General features: G+C 27.9%; 1 protein-coding gene across 1 annotated transcript in view; it reads right to left on the bottom strand.

Moving 5' to 3' along the window:
* Positions 1–421: 421 nt before the first annotated feature.
* The window catches only part of LOC136973794 (SRSF protein kinase 3-like), a 92,261-nt gene continuing 69,634 nt past the window's right edge, over positions 422–23,048 (bottom strand). Inside the window, exons 11-15 of the mRNA XM_067268562.1 lie at positions 20,476–20,772; positions 17,366–17,460; positions 17,186–17,293; positions 14,932–15,094; positions 422–1,810 (exon numbers count right to left, since the gene is read on the bottom strand). Of these exons, the coding sequence (XP_067124663.1) occupies positions 1,626–1,810; positions 14,932–15,094; positions 17,186–17,293; positions 17,366–17,460; positions 20,476–20,772 (848 nt within the window). The 3' untranslated portion in view covers positions 422–1,625. The remainder of the gene's footprint in view (positions 1,811–14,931; positions 15,095–17,185; positions 17,294–17,365; positions 17,461–20,475; positions 20,773–23,048) is intronic.

Genomic DNA, 23,048 nt, shown 5'->3' with positions numbered 1-23,048 from the left:
ACTTGTACTCTTTTTTTTTTTTTTCTTAATCCTCAAATTCATGCTTAAATTCACAGAAATCTGGAATTTAACAAATTAATTGGAATTCAGATTATACATCATTACCTTGCATATATCTTGATATTGAATTTTGAAGGGAGAATTTACACTTTTTTTTTTTATTTATCTGAGTTAGATTGAACATTAGATTCAATGCGAATTCTTTTGAACATTATTCAATGCAAATTATTCATTGAAACACTAACAAAATTTAGTTTATTATAATTATCATCATCATTATTATTGCTGATTTAAAAAATTCTGCAATATCTTTTAGTAGTAATAGTAATAGTACATATTCTTCTCAGACATATGTGCAGTGAGCCAGATATATATATATATATTTATATATTTATATTTAAAAACTAAAACTTATACAGAATCGCATTTAAACTGTTTAATAAAAGACGTAAATTCACAAATTGATTACATAGAAAGGCAGGTTCAAGATAGCATAAGAAGCTTACTGTACAGGTGAAAATGCCTTCCTGATGTTTATAACAATTTGATTATGAAGACAACTTAAATAATTTTGTTTCTCCCATGACACATTTTCTTTCAGTTCTGAAAATCTGTTATAAGAAGACATGTAACTGGGATCCACTGTTGACAAATCCATATTTAATTGCGCACACACAATCATAAAAAGAGATGAAACAGTGCTATACAAATATTCAATACTTCTATTCAATTTTTTTATAACATATTACTGATAGTATATTATTAAAACTATCCTAACAACTAATTCTATCTGTCAAAATGATATCATTTCTTCCTCAAGTTAATAATTCTTTGAGCAAGATAATTATTGGGTGTAGAGTAACAAATAAACATTATAAAAATTAACTAAATAACAAAAATACTTTATTGAATCTGTAAATTTTTCATTGAACAGAAAAGAATTTTTAATTATATAATCTACAGAAATTTAAATGTAATTAAAAAAAAATGTATTTTCAATAACTAGTTATCTGCAATATGCTGAAAGATTCAGGTAACTATATTTCTCAACCACTAAAGTAAATAAATTAAAATGGATTACTTAAATGGTCTGTATCTAATATAGCTAAGATTAATTACCATATCTAGATCTGTACATTTGTCCGAAGTGAAAGATAGCAAATGTATTCAAGATGATTGGAAATATAATAAAAACTAATGACACACATCTTACACAGCCGTTCTGTTTACCAAAGCAAATATCCCATAATGTTAAAAAAATTAATTTATGACATTCTTGTATTCAAACATAAGATGACAACAGAAGAAAAAAAAAATTCACATTTAAAACACTTTAGAATTAATCTATGATATAATTAGCATATCACTTATTACAATTTCCAGCAATTGTAGTTGTAGTCGCTTGTGAAGAATCTTTGTACATGGTGATGTGATACTTTCTTTTATTTTTCTAGTAATAAGCAAAACAAGTAATAATAGTTATAATAATAACTTTCATACAGATCTGTTAGTGAAAGTATACTGCCGGGCTGCTAAAGAATTTGAGGAGAAATGATCACAATCTGATTGTTAATGAATTTCCAATGTCAATGTCATAGGAAGAAAATCTATATGTGATAGTGCAGTCACGAATTCAACCAAGGATGTTTTAAACAAGCAGATGCTTTTGCACGTTCACTGGGCTCAAAGGCTAACATTGGGAGCAAAAAATCAGCAAAAGCTTGTGCTTCAGCAGGATCCCATTCATACTTCTCAGTTAAAACATCATAGAGGCCCCAAGGTTTAAGTTTTGTAATATGCCTCAATTCACCTGTAAAACAAAACAATATTGTATTTCTTAAAATTTTCTTTTTAAAAATTTACATGAATAATTTTTTGCAATTTAAATAAAAAATATTAACAAATAAAATTTTATAACCTAATTATGTCAATAACCATCTAATAAAATTAAAAAATATTTTTAAAAATTACAAATTAAGATAGATTAAAAAAAGGTTCAAAACAGCTAAATACAGTGTGTTTCTTAAGTTTTTATTCATCTTATACCATATAAATAAAATCTTGTAATTTATCTTTAGATAAAACTGCACCAAAATAATGTAAGTTAAGAGGATTATTATTATTATTCTTAATGTAATCTTTAAAATATGAGGATTATCTATGCCAGTTTTCCAAAAACCTGTTCCAACAACAACAATGCTAATGTTTATAAAACAAACTGGTAATACAGTAGATGTCATCTCAGTCAGACAACCTAATGGATAAATATCAAATTAAATAGAAACTAATGTTTAAAAACAGCATTAAAAGCACACAAAATTAAAAAAAAAAACAGGGTAAGTCACTATAAATTACATCAATAGATTTAAAATAGGTACTGTTTTCATACTGTCCTTGATAATGAAAAGATATTTTATATAGAGATAACATACGATTAGACATTTTTTTAGTGTATCTGAATTTCTTTGTGAACTCTTTGTTTCAAAGCTAGACACTTTTTAATATTGTTCATTTTCTTATAGACAAGAGCATCTCAAGGCAACACAATAACAGGAGTGCTAATAAGCAGCAAAAAGACAGCTACAACCTGAAGAATGCATAAATAGAGTCTTACTGGAAAAGTAGAGCATCTACATGGCTTTGAAAGAGTTTGGAGTACTTTGGAGCATCCTTAAAGACCAAGTAAATCAAGTGAACCAGAAAGATAATGCAAGCCTTCACAATGCTAGTAAAAGCATTAATATTGACATTCTGAATTTGCTTTGTAAGTTTGGATACCCATGGAAGTCAAGATAAAGCTTATAAAATATCTAATTGATATGCAGAAGTTAGGATTTCGGCTAGTAGTAACTCAGGTCAAACAAATGCCATTTTGTTTTCCATAAGAATCAGCCCCTAACAATTCTCCATTTAATAATGTTAAAGAAAAGGAAGTCATATTGATAATAGTACTTTAGAGATAGATATCAGTTATATTTAAGAACTTTAGAGATGTTAATGAGAGCATGCAGATGTTCTTTGGGATGTTCTCGAATAAGGAGAGTGAGTGATTTCCAAATGTGATAAAAGTTGGTAAAAAAACACTCGACTCCAACTCCTGATTATTTTAGTAGGCCAACTCTGACTCTGGCAAAATTAAATACCAAGTCATTTTATGGGGAGGCAGAGGTGCTGATAGGGGGTACCCTACTCTGAACTCTGAAAGAAGTCTGGGGCGTTTGCCCAAATACTTTTGTAGTTAGTATTTTTAATAGTTAACTTACATTAATATTTATTTGTATAAAAAAAATTAATTTTTAACAAATATTTAATAAGAGGAGAAAGGGAGGCAATAAAATTCTATATCTACATATCTTCATTCTATATCATTTGCTCTTTAATTTCACCCTTCCAGAAAAGTTAGTCTAACTAAAAAGTGTGTGATCTAGTTACTTCAGCCCCTTGTTCAGAATAGAAAAATAGAGTACTTATTTCGAGCAGGGATAATAAAAGAATGATTCAGAAATATTCAAATTCAATTGGATCAAAATAATTTTACTACTAAACACAAATACTATAAAGAAAATTACATATTTAATAAATTAAATTGCTGCATTTTGTATATAAAATAAATGAATTATAACAAAATACAAAAACATTTTAAAAAATTAATAAATATAAAATAAATTTTCTTTCATTTAAATAAAAAACCTGAATGCCGGAATCAGAGTCGACACATTTTTCCTGACTCTGACTCCTCTGGCCAGAAATTCGTCCCGACTCCAGCTCCACAGCCCTGGTTCATACTCATATCACAAACTCTGACAATATTGAACCCTGCCCCATCATGGCACTACAGAGTTCCTGAGATGTTAAAAGTTAGTTGTCAGGCACCCAGTAACCACTGAAGGTGTCTGAATGGTAAAGTCAGACCAAGTTATTCTCAGGCTCTGATGGTTCAAAACACAAATGGAGACCGGCCCTCACTGCCTTCCTCACCCTCAAGTTCAACCCTCTCACATTTCCTACATCTTGTAGCTGTTTTATACACACAACCAAGAACTGAGTGATGCTTAACTTCTCAGGCTACAGGGCTTGCCTCCTCCCTAAATGAGGGGGCCTGCCCAGCATTTTGCTGGGCTATAGGTTTATGGATGTCTTTTTATGTTCCATCAATTCCTTTTAGTTTCTTGAACAGTGCACTTCTGTTTTGGTTGAGGTTAGTAAGTATCCAGCTCTGGTCCTAAGCACCTTACCTGTTTTGGCCTTTGTAACTCTTGTAAAGACCTGGTCTCATATGAAACAGGTGAAGGGGCTCAAGATTCAAGTGAGCCCTGTTCAGTTTGAATTCCGAGGTTAGGTCAAAGGATCTACATTTGTGTTTTCTGTAAATTCCTTTTTGTTTTGAGCCAACTATGGTTCTTTATTGGCTGTAGTCAGTACGAGACTTGACAACAGCCAGTTCCCCAGGTAAGAGGGGCAGCTGGCACTCAGGCACAAGTGGTTCATTTCCAACAGCAAATCAAATGTTTTGTTGGCTTTGCAACAGTTGCTGTATTTAAGCAGTGTCTCTTTACTCTCCTTATGCAAATGGTTCATCAAACATTGGCTACAGGTTTGGACAGTTGTTCTACAATCCTTGGCAAATGCCTGAACTCCTAACAACTGTAGCATCAAGTCAAAACTAGATGTTCCCTTACTTGGTTCTGCATCCAACCTATATGGACTTTGCCCCTTTCCAAGAGCCTTTTAAATAGGGGAGCCATTACCTCACAGACCTAATTGAGGAAGCCCCAATTTTCCTTTTAAAGAAAAGTTACGTTTCAGATTGTCAACCTGCATACCCAAGTCATTCTGTGCAGAGATACCGCTACCATTTTCTTTCTACTGATGTCTGGCTGGACAGAGTAAATGATTACTATGGGTCACTGCTTCTTTGGCAGATAGTTCATACTGGTAAGTTCATTGACTTAGGAACAATTGCCTTAGCTTCATGCAGTATAGTTATAGCAGACATATGGGTGAGAATTGCTTCTTGACAAGTAGAAGCAGAACTACAGCAATGTTTTTGGCACCCTTGGCAATGCATTAAGTACCCCTCATGCCTTGCACCCTTGCCACTTGCCCCATTGCCAATGCATTACTAAAACTGACCAGGAAGACTGGCCATCCTGGTTTATGGTCTTTGAAAGTCTAAATAATCTTGGGGATAGTTGTTTAGTAAATATTCAAAAGTGGAGCTCAGATGGAAGGATCTTAATATATTGTATCACCTTAACTCTTCTGAGCCAGGATTGAGTTGAATCTTCCAGTAATTCCACTGCTTCTATATCAGTTAGGTGTTTCTTTAGTCTTTCAAGGTACTTCTTTTTGCTAAGAAAGGTATCTTTGCTTTATCTGTAAGCATGATTATCACATCATTCTCTTACTTCTACTTTCTAACTTCTTGAATCAGCCTATGTATGAATTTGTCAAAAAACAATGGAGTTCTCTTTTCTTGTTGGATGGACCCCTAATTGTCTTGCTATGGCCCTTTTAACTACTTGCTGGAAACTGGTAGATAAAGACCTGCATGTTCTATCTAACTCAGCATGTTTGCATGATGTTCAAAACAATGCTTTTCTCTCAAATGTTCTGAGCCAGAGTGTCAGTTTGACTTCCCATGGGAGCTATTATTTAAAAAGCAATTTGATATTTTTGATGTATTTTGACCTAGCTCTGTTTTGTTGGTAAACAAAGCTGGTTTCAATTCATAGTGTATCCAGCCATACTGGATCTATCTTGAGCTCTTCAACTATACCACCATTATGATGAGGCATCCTTTTCTGTCTCTTTTTTGTGTTTTGTTTTTATTTCTGTTAATATACAGTAGAAGTAAACCTGCTAAGTACAGCTGGATAATTCATGTGATTCTTTCACTGGCTCTATTTCTGTTTTAGTAGTGTGCTTAAGATTAAAATTCAGACGATATGCTTGTATTCTAAAGGACTTTTGAAAGTTTTATGTACTTCAATTTAATTTATCATTTTGAATAATATACAAATACTAGCTGACCCGGCCACGCGTTGTTGTGGCTCAAAATGTATCTATTATAAATGTATAACACTTCCCCCGTGGGGGGAATTTCAAAAAATCCCTTCTTAGTGTACATTCTCTTGACGTACCCTATTAAAACGCATCAAAACGCATCTAAAATAGTATAATAAAAGCCGAGTTCTTCACAGTAAGCCTTAATCCCGTCACTTTTCCCGCTGGGGAATATCGAAAAATCCCTTTTTAGTATATATTCTGTTGACGTAACCTATTAAAACGCAATTAAAAACGCAAAAAACCGCATATAAAATAGTATAATAGAAGCCGAGTTCTTCACGATAAGCCTTAATCCCGTCCATCTCCTCCCACTGGGGGGAATTTCGACATGTATATTATATAAAAACACGTGCGTATTCGAATGCAACGTTGTGTCAAAATTTCAAAGGAATCGGTAGGAACAAACAAACGTTATATTTTATTTATATAGATAGATAGAAAATTATCTGCTTCAGTCCATTCTCACAGAAAAGCAAACTTAGGTCGTTGGAAGTTAGCGCCATCTGTTGGACATAAAAGCCTTAATCCATATACAGTCAAACCTGTTTTTATGCGCTCTTTTTATGTGCGATTTTTATTTGTGCGATTTTTTTAATGCGAATTTTTAATTTGTGCGGTATAGTTGGCGAATAGTCTCGTGCGATTCGTCATGTCTCACGTTGACTTATTATAGCTAAATAAACTTATTATAGCATAAATGCACTTATTATAGTAATATTATTGCATGAATATGCGAAAAATGAAATAATTTACTTTTTAAGTCAACAAAACACCACCTGGACAAAAATATGTAAAACAGACGATAGACCAGACGATGCAGTCAAGTGCTGACATCTGTTGTCAATAAATTCTATTTCGTACGGTTTTGAGTTATTTTCTATGTGAGACTTTTTTTATGCGGTCCCTGTTTACCGCATAAAAACTATTATTTACAGCCATTCGTGAAGTTTCGTGAGATTTTTTTTAATGCGTTTTTTTTAATGCGGTCCCTATCCCCCGCATAAAAACAGGTTTGACTGTATAAATATATTTTTGAAAGGGGGAAATGGTGTAGGGGTATGAAAAATAGATAGTAGCCGATTCTCAGACCTACTGAGTATGCATATAAAATTTGGTAAAAATCGGTAAAGCCGTTTTGGAGGAGTACGGTAACAAAAATTGTGACACGAGAATTTTATATATAAGATAGTAGCCCATTGTTATATCGTGGATTTTGATATATCACACTTTTTTAATCCCCAAATTTTAAAAGTACTTGAGTCAATAAATTTTAAATTATCAATGGGCATTAAATTTCTTTTTGCAATGAAATACAGTATTTTATTCCTATCATTGTCCTTGAAACTACCACTACAGGTGAAACAATAAATTCGTCAGAATCTAAATAAGCAAAACAGGTGGACAGATCAATTATAATATATGTTTCCTATTGATATTAAAAGTTGTTTATTTATTAGTTTTAAGTACCCTTTCTCCATTTACAAGTTTCTGCGAATTCAAAATTTCACACCTTTACATGAATTGATGGTACTGAGTCACTTCATGTAAAGGTGTGAAATTTTGAATTAACAGTGAATGTGTAAGGAACAGATTTCTTTATTTTTAAACAGAAAGTTCTAAAATTTTTATACAGTAGTAACTTTATTTTGCTTTTTAGAGAATTCTTACTCTTTATAATTTTATAAGTTCTGATGTTCTATTATATGTTCAATATAATAGAACAACAGTCAATAATAATCAATTATGTTTTAAATTTTCAATTACCGTATTTTATAATTTTAATTGAAAAATGTAAATTACACAAATTTTTAATAAACGATTTATTATGAAATATAGTACTGTATAACAAAATCACAACTGATATTTTGTATTTATATTGGCAGTATTTGTCTCTACATATCATTGTTAAAGAAACAATAATGCTAAATGGGAATTCATGGTATTAATGATTATGTAAATGTCAATTAATACAATATAACCATGAATAAAATTCAGTGTTGAAAAACTAAGCTTATTTTATATCAAAAACACTTGTGATGAAATAATAGGATAGAGATTCCATAGCATGTATAATCTGTTTAGTAAAAGCCAAGAATTTTTAGTACTCGGTTATATCTTGTCACAGGATATATCATGCTTTTTCTTTGTCTCTCGACAAGTGCAATATAATGACTGGCTACTGTATTTGTTAAATCTTCAAATTTGAATGTTCTGAGTACAAACAATTTAGAACACTTAACAAATTCTGATGTTTGATTTAGAATAGTTGCTGTAAGAGATCTAAAAATGAGACAATCTCAAAAACATTTTATCTTTAATAAAAGTAGACTCCTTGATTAATGTAGCATTTATTTCTATATCTAAGTGATATTATGGAGTCATTTGAACTAAAGGATAGTATTACAAGAAACACGGAAGAAACATTTGCTTGTACATTTGCATGGACAGATAACAAACAAGTATACAGGCAGAAAAGAAACTGTTTTAACAGTGCATTAACAAATATACTTGTTAAAGCTTGTTCAGTAATTATTGGCTGTTAAAGTATTGTACAAATTCATCACAACAAAATTTACAAGTCACTTTGGGGCAAATTTTACCAGCCACTTAATTTGTGACAAATGTATTGTAAAAAGTTCCCATTCTGGCATTTTTGTAATCTATACAAAATGTTGACCCAGGATGCCAAATTTAACATGTTAACTTTCTTGTGTTGGAATAGCAACATGATAAACTTTGTAATTTCTTTCAAAACTACCTCCATGTAATAAAAGTGATTTTTTTGCAAATTGCTCTGGCACCTCAACCATTCACTGTACTGACCTAAAGTTTACAGAACTTGTACAAGTCCTGTTGATACATTCTGTAAAAATTTTATCAAAATTAAAATGGTCAAGTAGGAACCACATTCTATATTAGGTCACTTGACATGAAATAACCCAAAGATAAAAAAAAATATTATCCTTGTTTTAGACTGCTTTGAAGAAATAAAAGAATAATTTCAAAAAATTATGATATGTAACCTAACATATTATAATCAAACATCTTTACTATACCCAATACATGTAAAGCTATACACCAACCAAAGCCGAATATAATCGGGTGAGAAATGGCTATAATACTAATAATTTAATAGACAATTTGGCATTAGAGGTAGACGTTAGGTGCCATCTCTTAATAAATTTAATAATTACAATTAATTAAATAATTTAAATAATAATTTAGAATTACTGGAAGAAAAGAATCGGCCTGAAGTAGGACTTGAACCTACAACTTCTGCTATCCGTGCAGACACGTTACCAGTTACGCTACCCAGACCTTCGGCTCGATCTCCTCTTCCAGCATATATAAGCTATAACCATCGACGGTTATTACAATCTTATTATAGACGGTTATTCTTCCAATTTCGAGAAAATTTTTAGTTATAAATAAATGAATGTGTGCATTTGACATCATGTTGTAAATTGCCAAATTTTTGATGGTCCACCCATTATTTTTTTAATTGCTTCATCTCACGCATTTAAATTTTAAATCAACCGATTTTAGATTTCCGCATGTACCCCTGGTACCCAATTAAGGGCACGCGTATCACTAACTGGGAACCATGGTCATATATTATTCAAAGGCTTTCTCAAAAACATTTTTGCTATGTATATATACTAAAGGTTCTATTACTGACACTTTTGGCAGACCAATCATGGCTTCTTGTATTAATTTACAATGCTCTCTCCTCCTCTGAGCTGAATGTTGTTATAATTCAGATAATAAACAATATTAGTTTTTATACAATTTGATTAAATAACTGTAGATAATTTAATATAGAATAATTGTGATAATACAAAAGAAAGTTATATAATTTTAACTATAACTATTAATTGCTTGTATTAACATTTAAAAAAATAGACAGATGATGTTTATATCAACTTGCCTGAATGTTGTGGCTTTCTACAAGGTATCAAGAGTCAAAGTCCGATGTGTAACAAAAGTTATAACACCTAATATATTTGATTTTTTTGAGATTTTAGATTTTTTGGTAATACATTCAAAAGCAGACATCAAATATATTTCATTTTTCTGTGAAAGGTTTACTTCTATTTAAATATTTTGTTCCAATGAATCAATGAAGTCAATGTAGCTTACAAATGCTGCATTATTCAGGGTCATCAAGGTAAATCCAAAATTTCTTTGCGAGAAATCTTAGACAGTCTTGGAGATGATGCATGTATATACTTTCATCAACAGTCAAGTTACTTAAGAAAAAAAAACAAGCACCAGTCAACAACTAACAAGGGGAGGGCACGACCTGGGAAATTCACTTTGGGATGAGACTTGGTATATAGGTAGTACTCCTTTAGGATGTTCAATCCTCAAAACAAGAAAGCGCAATGGCCAGCCAATTTTAAGAAAAAGGCCTTTAAAAATTTGAGCTCAGCTTATGTACTAATAAGTTTCGCTAGGTCGGCAGCTTCTGAGCAGCTCGGTTGACATCGTTCTTGGCTACTGCCAAGTCGTTCAAGGTTCAATCTCTGTCTCAATTAGTATTTTTTTTTTCTTTCTAAACATTTTTTAAAATAAGTATTTTGAATATATATAAATATTAAAATTTTATTATAATAAATAATTTCATTTAAAAAAATGTTTAACACATATTACATGTCATTTTAATTATAATAATACAAAATAATTAATAATAATAGTTATAAATAATTAGTTATGAAACAATAGTTTTCATTTATTATTCTATTGTATCAAATTTTTCAAACATTACTACTCTTATTAATTCTCACCACTTAAAAATAAAAAGTATAAAACATGTCTTTTATATTCATTCTTTACTTCCATTTTAACAAAAATAAACAACTAGAATGTTTCCAATTCCAACAGTATTATATAAATGAGATCCAATTTAACACTTCAGTGTGAAAAGTATCACATTAGACTGACATTTTCAACAGCAAAACAAGATTTTTCTCAAGGTCATAAAAATGCGCATGGACTTATGGACTGACCTGATATTTGGAGTGTCAGTTTACTTTTGGATTTTGAAGAGATCATAGTGTTCCGTAATATATCACACCATAATACAAATAGTTTTAATATTTTACAGTAAAATGTCTGTGAATGAAGATACTATGTTTACCAACAGTTGATGATGATGATTATTAATATACTTATTAATTATTTTGTATTATTATAATTAAAATGACATGTAATATGTGTTAAACATTTTTTAAATGGAATTATTTATTATAATAAAATTTTAATATTTATATATATTCAAAATACTTTTTTTAAAAATCTTTAAAAAGAAAAAAAAAAAAATACTAATCGAGACAGAGATTTGAACCCTGAATGACTTGGCGGTAGCCAAGAACGATGTCAACTGAGCTGCTCAGCAGCTGCTAACCTAGCGAAACTTAGTAGTACATAAGCTGAGCTCAAATTTTTAAAGGCCTTTTTCTTAAAATTGGCTGGCCATTGCACTTTCTTGTTTTGAGGATTGAACATACCAAAGGAGTACTACCTATATACCAAGTCTCATCCCAAAGTGAATTTCCCAGGTCGTGCCCTCCCCTTGTAAGACCTGCTCAGACATGTTGTGAGAATACAGCTAAAGAATTGCTATACTGGAATTGCTTTGCACTGAAAAATCATTCTCACAATGGTTTCACATGGCATGGTTTGGCTAGAAGAAGACAGAAGTTTATGAAATAGCCAAGATCAGAAAGTCTGACAAAGAGAATGTGACTCCTGATAGCAAACTCACAGTAAACATTCTGATTACAAGAGAAGTGCAGAATCTGTAGCCAAATTGAAAGAGCATATCAATTAAGATGGTGTGTGGAGAATGAGTGACCTCACAAAAGAAATGGGCATGGTAAGGTCAACAATCAGACTGGCAGTGCTTAAGGACCTGTATTCTTTTGTCCTCAGGAATTGCCAGCTCCAATTCCAACAGGATTCTACTCCATCTCACAGGGCAAGGTAGACAGGCCTGGCTTTACGGCAACCTCCACACCAATGGTTCCCATCCAGCCCTGACAGCAATCCCCTTGAGATTACTGTGTGTGGTGCATGGTTGAGGCAAAGGTAAATTCAAAACATTGTAATACCAAGAAACTCTAAAGGCTTCTATCATGCAGGTGATGACGAACATAAACAAGGAGTGAGTCAAGTGCACCTGCAGCTGTTTCTGGTCAAAGCTGGAGAAAATCATGGAACCGGATGGAGGCTACACAGAATAAATTCATTCTGTATGTTGTGTACTACTTTTGTACCAATTTTTAAAAGAATATATTGATTTTTCTCTATTTTTAATTGTTTCCCATTGTATGACGACTTTTCTGATTTATTATGATGACCTTGTGATACACAAAAATATAGATACTAAAGAGACGTCTTATTCCTATACTTATCTTAAAACATTTTTTCTTCTATTTTAAAACCTGCTTCCTAGTTCATAATAGAAATGTTAAAAGCAAAATATTATAATTTACTGAAATCAATGTTATTAGGATTCTGAATAATTTGTGAAAGAACACATTTATAAAGGTACACAATAATAAGATACAAGGTCTTTAAAATTATAAAGCTATTGCATTAATCAGTATACTGGGCAAAATGCTGATAACCATTTTAACAGAATGCCTCAAAACCAAATTAAAGAACAATCAAGAGTTGAACAGGCTGGTTTCAGAAAGGAGAGAAGTACAGATATAGCATAGCAGATTTTCTCTGTCTAGTTGCAGAAAAGGCCAGATGGAAAAAACAAGAAAATCTTTGCTTCTTTCATACATTTTCAGAAATTCTTTGATAGACCAAAATGTTACCTGAATAGTTTTGATGATAATATGGTGTTGACTCAAATTTATTGTATAGTTAAAATATTTTTATGACAATGCAGAACAACTGAGAACTTTCAAGGATCTTGGGGAATAGTTTCTCATAAGCAGGCAATTCTTTTTATTGTGGTGTTAGATAGAATAATGAACAAGATCAAAAAAAAAAAAAAAAAAAAATCAAAAGTTGCAATTGCCATGGGATCAAAATCACAAATCTAAAACATGCAGATGGCAGTCATCTTTGAAGATATTAGGAACTGTCCAATCTGTTAAGTGATGACAATATGGCCTAACCTTAAACATGAAGAAAGCAAAAACTATAGTTTATGCTATCTAACACTACTGAGACTATAGCTATTGAAAGAAATAAAATTGAAAGCTTAAAAATTAAAAGTATGAGTATTTCCTTTATCTTGGTGATCTGAACTGTAAAAAAGATATAATAATAAAAATGATAAAGATAAGGACAAGTCTAAGAATTGGATGAATAGAAAAGATCATCAATGAGCAGCTATACAATAGGATTTGGTGGAGAGAGAGACTATCAAAAGTTAGTAGAAAATACATTGAGTCTATTTGGGAATATATGCAAAATGGAAAGAAAAATAAAAAGCCAGAGATCTAGTATAATGAATGGAAAGAACAGAAATGGAAGACTGTCTAAAAAACAGATTCAAGGTTTAGAAAACTGATATAGAGCAAGCTTACAAGTTCTGCAAGCTTGCTCCATACCAGTCTTCTAGATCTTGTCTCCATTTGATTCTTCATGATGATCATCTTCATAAAGAAGAATCAAATATAAAATATTAATTGAAACAAAAAAGTCAATATATCTTTTATATGCTCTTATGGATACAATATTTTTTTTGACAAGGTATAATATAAATATGCAAGTAATAATTTAATTTCAAAATTTTTATAATCAAGTATAATTGATATAATCACTACTATAATACATATAATAAAGAATATATTTCAATATATCACTGATTATAGCTTACTAAAAAGTATTTTTAATGCAGAACTATGTACCATTAATGTTCTAAAAATAACAACAATGAAATATGCAATCTAATCATAGCTTATAAATTGTAAAAAAATAAAGAATGACATTTGGATAAGTGCTTTTATTACGAATAGTTTCACGAAAAGAACCTTCAAAATCAATAAAAGTTACTGACATGTTAAAATTTGATTTATATCATTAATTTATTTGGAACAAACTTTATTGTAATTATATCAAATTTATATCTGTCTACTTCATATCATAAAATTTCAAAGCAATTTCTAAAAATACTATTGCTAATAGTACATAAAATACAGTAAATATACTAAATTTTGTCTTAGATACTCTTTTATACTGTAACTCTTTAAGCAACATCAATGTAAATCTCACTATTATGATTTAAAATCAAATTGTTATAATGTATTCAATATTAGTTTTTTTACTAAATACAATAATTTTTTAATAAACAAAACAGCAGATAATAAAACAAAAATTATTATTATTCTTATTATTTTTTTATTTTTGAGTTTTAGCTTAAATAAATCAACAGATTATCAAAATTTAGTAAACTCTTTTCATTCATTATTATAAGATACAGATCAGCTAAGAGTGTAATCATATTGACTTGATAGGAAGTTATAAATTTATTCTATTAAAATTCTAGTAATAATTATTAAAAGTCAAATATAGAACTGCAATGTATAGCATAAGTTACAAGTATTTCAAACATTAAAAAAAAAAAAAAAAAAAAATTCCAATTATGGAAGAACGTTATCCAAAAAAATTCCAATTTCAATACTTTTAAAGGAAAACAATTTACATAATATAATTTATTTACTTAATTTAATATAATAAATATCAGTACTTCTGATGCATTATCAAAACAAAATTATTCTGAACAGCATTCTAATATAATAACAAAACAGTAAAATTTTTATAACAATGTTTTATTGCACTACTTAAACAAGATACAGCAAAAACATGTTTATTAAAATAAAAATATTTAATACCTACCTCGTTTATTAAAGAATTCTCTAGAATATTTGCCAGAGAAAGCAATATGTTTAGGAATTTCTCCAAGAAGTTCTATTATATGAGCTAAGTGATCCTCATCTCTAGAATAATCTTCTCCAGAATGAGGTTCAAAAAGATAATCACCAGTAGCTAGTTCAAATGCCTGTAATGGAAAAATAAACAATGTAATCTAGTTTAATTATTATTAATGTTAAATTTTTTAAAAAAAGTAATACATTTTCTAAAATAATGTAATCAAATCAAAAATTGATATAATAAACTAAAAGCCAAACAAAAATTAATTTTCTTCAAATGTACAATTAATTACAAGTAAGCATTCAATAAATTTTTAAAATAAACTTTTATATATGAAAATAAAATAATTAAAATTCACTGCAGAGTTATTACAAAACCATTTTTTTTTTTTTAAACTTCTGATAGATTATTCTTAAAAATTGTTATTAACATCAATAAAAATTAAGTAAACATTTCAAAATTATTAAAATATTTAACTGATAATAATAGATCATATTAATAAATTAACCAGAACATTCATATTTGTAGTTATTTGTACAGTTCCTATTTAAGAAATTATTATATAATTTATTAAAAAATATAAAAATATAAAAAATGTTAATATTTTAAAATAAAGTAACATACAATATTTTTATGAATTATTATCTATTAATGTCATTAAACTTATATAAAAGAAATTTTAATTCAAATTTTCTTCCTACTTATGTTTCTTATTAACCATATACAATAAAAAACATACAAAATATTTCAAAGGAAATCAATTGTAATTCTCTTGATAACTAACATAGCTAAACCTCCCTATCTACAGTATTTTGTTCAATTTGATGAATACTTCTATGGTTATTTTTTAAAAATCATTAAATAAATATTTTAATAATATTAATATATAAATTTAGACATACAGTAAACTCCCGATTATCTGGGCTAATGGTGGGGAGAGGTGGCACAGATAATTGAAAAACACGGATAATCCGAACTATAATTACAGTATTTATTTCTAAAATACAACATATTATACATTTCTAAGGCAGACAATTATTTTAACATATTTAATGCTCATTATTATTAAGTAAATCTGTGATTTTGGTTTGTTTGCAGGAATCTTTTAATGATTTAAACATCTAAATACAAACACGTGCACACTTATAGGATGCGTAAACATGAAAGTGAGCAACTATTTAAAAAATACATACACACATAATTATTATAATTTTTTTAATGAAATTCATGCATGGATAATCCGCAAACCAGATAATCAAGAGTTTACTGTATTACAATTTTTCAAAATAGTAATTCCTTTCATATTTGAAAAGAATTACTATTTTTTATCTGAGACGTATGCCTGATAAACTTAAAAATGAACAAAATGATTTTGAAAAGTATAAATTATAGATGTTTATTAATTTTCTTTAAGATGTTTTTCTAATAAACTAAACTATTTTTTCAATCTTTAAAAGATGATTTTGCAAACTAAAATTTTTAATTGATTAGAATTGTCAGTTAAAGAAACACATGCTTTTAGAATCTCTGAATTATTAAAAATTTAAACTAAGTATCACAAAATAATTTATTCTGTTATTAATCTACAACCATAAAATTATATGTCATCCAAAAGGGGAAAATAAAGCATCATTTTTTTATTTATTATTTGTTTAGAAATCCTGTAATCTTTTACAAAAGTATAAATTTATTAAATTTGTGTCTCTTAATAAATTTCTAGAATGTTATAAATTATTTATAAACTTAAAGTGTATTTAATTGAAAATTAAGTTTTTTGTTACAAAGTTATTAAAATGAAAATTGTAAAACAATAACTAGTAATGTTTAAGGTAGTAATTTATTATAAGCAGATGCACCACAACTCAATAAGAAGTAAGAAGAATAGAGTAATGCTAGAATTATTGAAGTCTCAAAGGCTTTAGAATGCCTGTTTAACATTTTTGGTTCCAATTCTGTAGTATCTGATGATGAGATGTATAGTTACAAAAAATGTTTTAATCCAAAATAAATCTTGGACTCCTTCAGTGATTATAGTTTTATACTATTTATAATATTTTGTTTTTATTTTTAGACTAGTTCATTAACACGAGTTTTAAAAATAATTTTTAATATAAGTTTAAAAATATTTACTTTAAGTTTTTAAAATTTTTCACTGTAAAATCATATTATTTGCTAACATAACTATATATTTATATTAAAATAATTAAGTAAAACTCACCATACATGCTGTAGACCACACATCAGCTGGTGGACCATAACCAGCACCTAATAAAACCTCCAAACACCTATATTGGCGTGTTTGAATATCTTCCGTAAAATGATGATTCTGTTGTAAAAAATAAAAACTGAGTAATATAACAAAAAATTAACAAAAATTAAACATAAAAATATAACCTACCACCCAACAAGCATTTCCGAGATCTGCTATCTTGACAGAAATATCACATATTTCATGAACAGGATCTGGCAAATGGTCAATGGATTTCTGGTTTTCTGAAGAAAAAAAGTTTTATACATTATAGTTATTATATATGACTTTAAATTACAAAGTGTCAAATGTACAAATATTAAATATAACATTTAATGCGTAATTATTTATTGTGACATTGTCACAATGCCAGGCTGCAATTTAAAAATTTCATATTCTTAATTTATTTAATGTAAAATATATGTTCTTCATCTGAAATTAGTAGTGTCTTGCCCCTGTACATTATACTTTTCCTTTTAATAATGGAGTCATACTGGCCCTCTAAGTCCATGGTTCTCAATCTTTCTGATGTCGAGGAACACTAAACTTTGACATTTTTTCTGCAGAACACTTAAAATACATCAGCTTTAAAGCAGGGGTGCAAACCTTTTAGAAATCAAGAGAGCACTTGGTCTAGTATATGACATCATTGGCATTTACTGATTATATTCCCATACAGAAATTATTTTACATTGTATTGATTTTTCTTTTGCAACAATTATCAATTGTACATTTGATTTTTTTGCAAAACACTTGAAGTTGGTTCATGGAGCACCTGTGTTCCGCGGATTGAGAACCATGGCTCTAAGTAACTCTATTCAGGGGAAACTTTTCAAATTGAATTCACATGGGCTTCCAGTCTAGACCAGAAGTTCATACATAGATAATTGGAACCTCCTGCCCCTAAGCTTTCCATATCTAGTCTTGACTTTCATCTATCTAACACTGTTCTCAAGCTTAAGGAAGGAAGGACAGATAGACAAAAGAACAGATGAACAACAGTGGGAATTTATAGGTCTGCAATTTCAAAACTACATCCCAACAACTTCTTATCAACAAAAGAAAATTATTATTCTTTTTGTAAAGTAATTAAAGATATTTGAATGTTTGTCCTTTTGTAATAAATTTATTCAATTAACTTCAATACAGTATTTTCTATATATTTCTAATTTTTAGAAATTAAATATTCTAATTTTTTTTAAATTAAGAATTTTATTGATTTAATTCATTTATATATATGAAATTTTTAAATATTTTAAAAATAATTAAGTAACACATAAATTACAATATTTATAAAATAAACTTAATGATAAAATTCTATAAAAATAATCTGTCAAAAAACATCTGTGCACAAATGTTTATGCACAAGCTAGAATTACTTATAAAAACTAAATTTTATACATTAATACATATCTATATATATAAAATTGTTTATTTAATATTTTATTTAAATTAAAATTAATTTTAGAATTACTTTATATACTCTATAAACTGTAAACAAACATATATATATACGTTGTTTCAAGATGATAAAATTCTCTTTTGTAATTTTTCATTTAAGAAGCACTCATTTAAGAAGCATTTCATTTAAAAATATTATTTTCCTATTTGAAAGCTATATGTTTAAAATGTAATACAAAAAAGTTAAAAACAGTCCAAGTTTTCCTAATCAAACTGATCATTTCCCCAACTATGTAGTCATTCATCATTCATTTTTTAATATAAAAAGTAAGTTTTGTCAAGTCATTTTGTAACCAAAAGACCAAGAAACAAATTTATTATTTGGAATTAATATTTATTATATTGATAATTAAGGTATTTTATAACTTAGTAAGTTGCTAGACAAGCTAGTAAACTAAAAGCTAGTAAACATTTTCCATTTTGTCATTAAGCATATTACTTGTTTAACAACAAAATCAAGTAATGCTAAAATACTGTAATCTGACAATATATAAAATATATTTTAAAAATTATGATAAATTTCTTGAGAACTAAATGTAGCATAAATGTACATAACTAGTCTGTCAAAAAACATTCTAAGTAAATACTACGTAATCTATATAAGTATCAAATATAAATAATGTACAGCAAGTCCTCAACATCATTTCATTACAATATTGTTGAGGAAAGATACAAGTATGTTTGTAATCATTTATGATTATAATGATTGAATTTTCTTTATAAACAGTAAAATTGATTCTACAAGGTAGGAAATAAATGCTGAAGGTTACAAACACGATCCAATTAGAATAATATTTACTGAATTATATCTTTTTTTTAATATTATTAGCTTGTGGTAAAATTGGCTTTGTCATATATCATCTTGCTTAATGTCAGTTTCCAATCCACAACATTAAGTGAGAACTTGTTATATTATATTTCTGGTCTAATACTTACAAAATAGTTTTCTAATTGAGAAAGCAGTTTGATTACAAATTAGCTTTAAAATTAGAAATTGTAACATCATAATCATTATCTTTAGGTAATATATTTTATAGCTACATGGTTTGAATAATGATGGTTTCAAAACATTTTGTATGCCAAAACTTATGAGTAAATGCCTAGTTAAATTATGTTGCAAAACACACACCTTTCATATTTTAAATATAAATTGTAAATATATTTATTAACTTAAAATTAAATAAGAATCAATTTACAATGTAAGTTTTTTGATACAAAAATGTGATGAACATCACATTTTTGTATCAATTTCATCAATTTTTTGTCTTATATTACACATTTCTATTGTTTAAAAATTAAAAATATGACCTACATGACAATAAGAAATAATTATATTAATATCTATTATAGTGTGCTAGTATGTATAACTGTGTACTATGTTATCTAATTAACTTAGTTTAATCTTGAATGTTTTTCAAGCTTAATTTTTAAAAAATACAGATTTAACTGGTTGAAATCTATTATAGACATTATCTGATGTTAATTTTTCAATAGTCTCTTTATGCAATTAAATATTAAATTTGAGCTTAATAAAAAAATGAACTTTTAATATCAATTTACTTAGTTATCATCATCATGAAAATATTAACTAATCAATTTGTTTGAAATGTTTTTAATTTTAGAGTAAAATTCACTAAAAGCAACATTTGAAACAATTGTCTTTATTGTTTATAGTAATCATTACTATTAGTGAAAATCAGAATATAAATACAAACATTTCTTTTTACATTATTTTCCATTAAAAATGATTAAAAAAAAAAAACAAGCAAATACTCAAAGTGTCTGTCTTGAAATAATACCTGGACAAGATGCTACTCTTCTCATTTCAGTTTCTTTAGGTTTGTGTTGTGTTGATGTTGTCAAAGTACTCTCTGATCTTTCTAGTCTTCCTCTGGAATTATTATTAGTTTCTTCTCCTTCGTCATGTCCATTACAAAGACTGTCTACTGAAGACACATATCTTGATGGCTCAGCACTTGAAGTTCTTATTCTGTCACCACTACTGGATTCTCTATCTTTTGCATTATTATGAGTTAAATTAGATGATAAAGATCCTACAGGTGATCTATGTAGTGTCTCTCTTAGATTACTTTGTTCTAAAATGAATAATAAAAAAATTTTCACAAAAGATTAAAACAATCATATATAAGCAGAACCTTGACAGTTTAAAACTCAGATATGCTAAAATTTAATAAACCAAAAATTATTTTATTACCATATCCACTTGAATAGACCTTTCTGTGTTTCTATTTTTTAAAATATCTTTGGGTATGGGTTTATTCAAGCCTGTGAGTCTAATCAAGTGCATATGGTATTATTTTTACATAAACTATATAAAATTTATTTAAAAAAAGATTGTATTGAGTGAGTATAAAGAGAAAAGAGAATATCAATGCTTATGGTAAACAATTTTTATTTTTAGTTTTATATATTATATGTATAATAATATATGTAAATAAACAAATTTATATGCACTTTCATACAAAATTCATTAATGCAGCAATTATAAGTAATAATCATTTTCTTTCAATTAAATCTAATATTTATAACACTGTACAAAAATATACTACATTTATATTCTCCCAGCTGATTTAGAATGAAACTTTTTAGAATATATTGGTCAATTCTAAAAAGTTCAAATTTACATGAGAGCTTGTCTGCATTCAAACATATTAGAACATTGAAGCATTAGAAATTCCATCTGTTTAAGAATTTTTTCATCTAAAGCATATCTTAGATCTAAACCAAAAAGTTTTTTTTTTCTGAAAAATCAGCTGGGTGAATATAAAGGTAGTGAATTTTTGTACAATATAGTATAGCCCAGTTTCTGGAGAAGTTTTATTTTATTTATAATAATATTTATGTTGCAATCAAGCATTAAAATCTATGTAATACAGTTTTTAAATAAATGATATTAAAAACAATCTTTCTTTTGCATAAAAATTCATTCTGAATTATAAAATGAAACTGTAGGCAGAATCTACATTTTCAATTTATTTCAAGCAATTTGTTTTTCTCAGCAAAACAAAGGGAGATTTCAAAGGAGGATTCAAACAATCAATTTTTATAAATATATGTCAGGAGTTGTCAAATACATACACAGTATATACTTTTCCTCAAGTTATATGATTCTTTGATTTATTAGCTTTAAATATATTAGCAATACATTTGGCAGCTAACATATTAAAGAAATGAAGCATAATTTCTGTCACTTACTCATTAGATGTATTTGTTTATGATGCAAAGATTAAAAATTAATAATAATAAACAAACATTAAATCAAATGTATGTTAAATAACTATACTCAATTTAATTTATTAATGCAAGTTAATAATTGTCTTTTGACATTAAAACTCTTAACACACAATACATAAAAGTGAGCACTTTCAATGATGTATTACATCAATTATTATTCCAAATAATTCTGCCTGAGGAAAACTAATGCAGTGTCAAAAGTTCTTGCTTTTATGTACTGAGTGTTAAATTTAAAAAGTTTTAACATCAAAAGGCAGTTATTAATTTTCATTTATTGAAAAACTGTCATCAATCGTGCTTTCAATTTTAGCAATTTATTACACTTTTTTATTTTCATTATTATTTTGATAATCTCAAAAGTTAGTAAAGTTAATTTATCTGTTAATGTTCTATAGTTAAATTTGCATGCTCATAGTACAGAAAAATTTTTTTCAAAAGAAATTCTGATTGTTAAATACTTTTAATCAAATTTTGTCAATAACTAAATCTTCAAATGAAAAATTAATAAATAAAGAAATAAAATAAAATAAATTTATTTATTTAACACTTTCAGATTTCAAATCTAAAATAATCAAATCTTCTACGCTGATATTAAAGTTTAAAAATAAATTTAACATTCTGACATTTTTAAAGCCAAAAACATTTTTAAAAAAATCTTTAAAATTAAGCAGAAATTCTATTTAAGATTTGTTCATCTATAACTCCAAATAAAGTTTATTCTCTTTTCAATGAACATTGATTAAGATTTTGATTTTATGTTTAATCATCTGAACACACACATATAAAGTAAATTTTGATTATTCTAATATCAAATTTACATAAAATATAATTTCATGAAAATTTTGATATATTAACATATGATTAATTTATCATATTTACTACATATCAAAGTTAAAATAAAATGAATCAATTCATAATTTATTTAAATCATTGAATAATAAAGTATATTATCATCAAATTTTTATTAGCAAATAATTTCAAGATGAAATTTAAAGAAAAATTCAAACTAAAAATAATGCTCTTTTTATAGATATAAAATTTTATTATCGAACATAACAATGTTTATGAATTATAAAAACTGATCAATCAACACTGCAATGTAATTGATTAATTGCAC

Source organism: Centruroides vittatus, unplaced genomic scaffold, assembly GCF_030686945.1.
Source record: "Centruroides vittatus isolate TY-2023 unplaced genomic scaffold, ASM3068694v2 contig_329, whole genome shotgun sequence".
Classification (NCBI taxonomy): Eukaryota; Metazoa; Arthropoda; class Arachnida; order Scorpiones; family Buthidae; genus Centruroides; species Centruroides vittatus.
The sequence above is the reverse complement of the archived record's forward strand: the minus strand, read 5'-3'. Positions and strand labels throughout refer to the sequence as shown.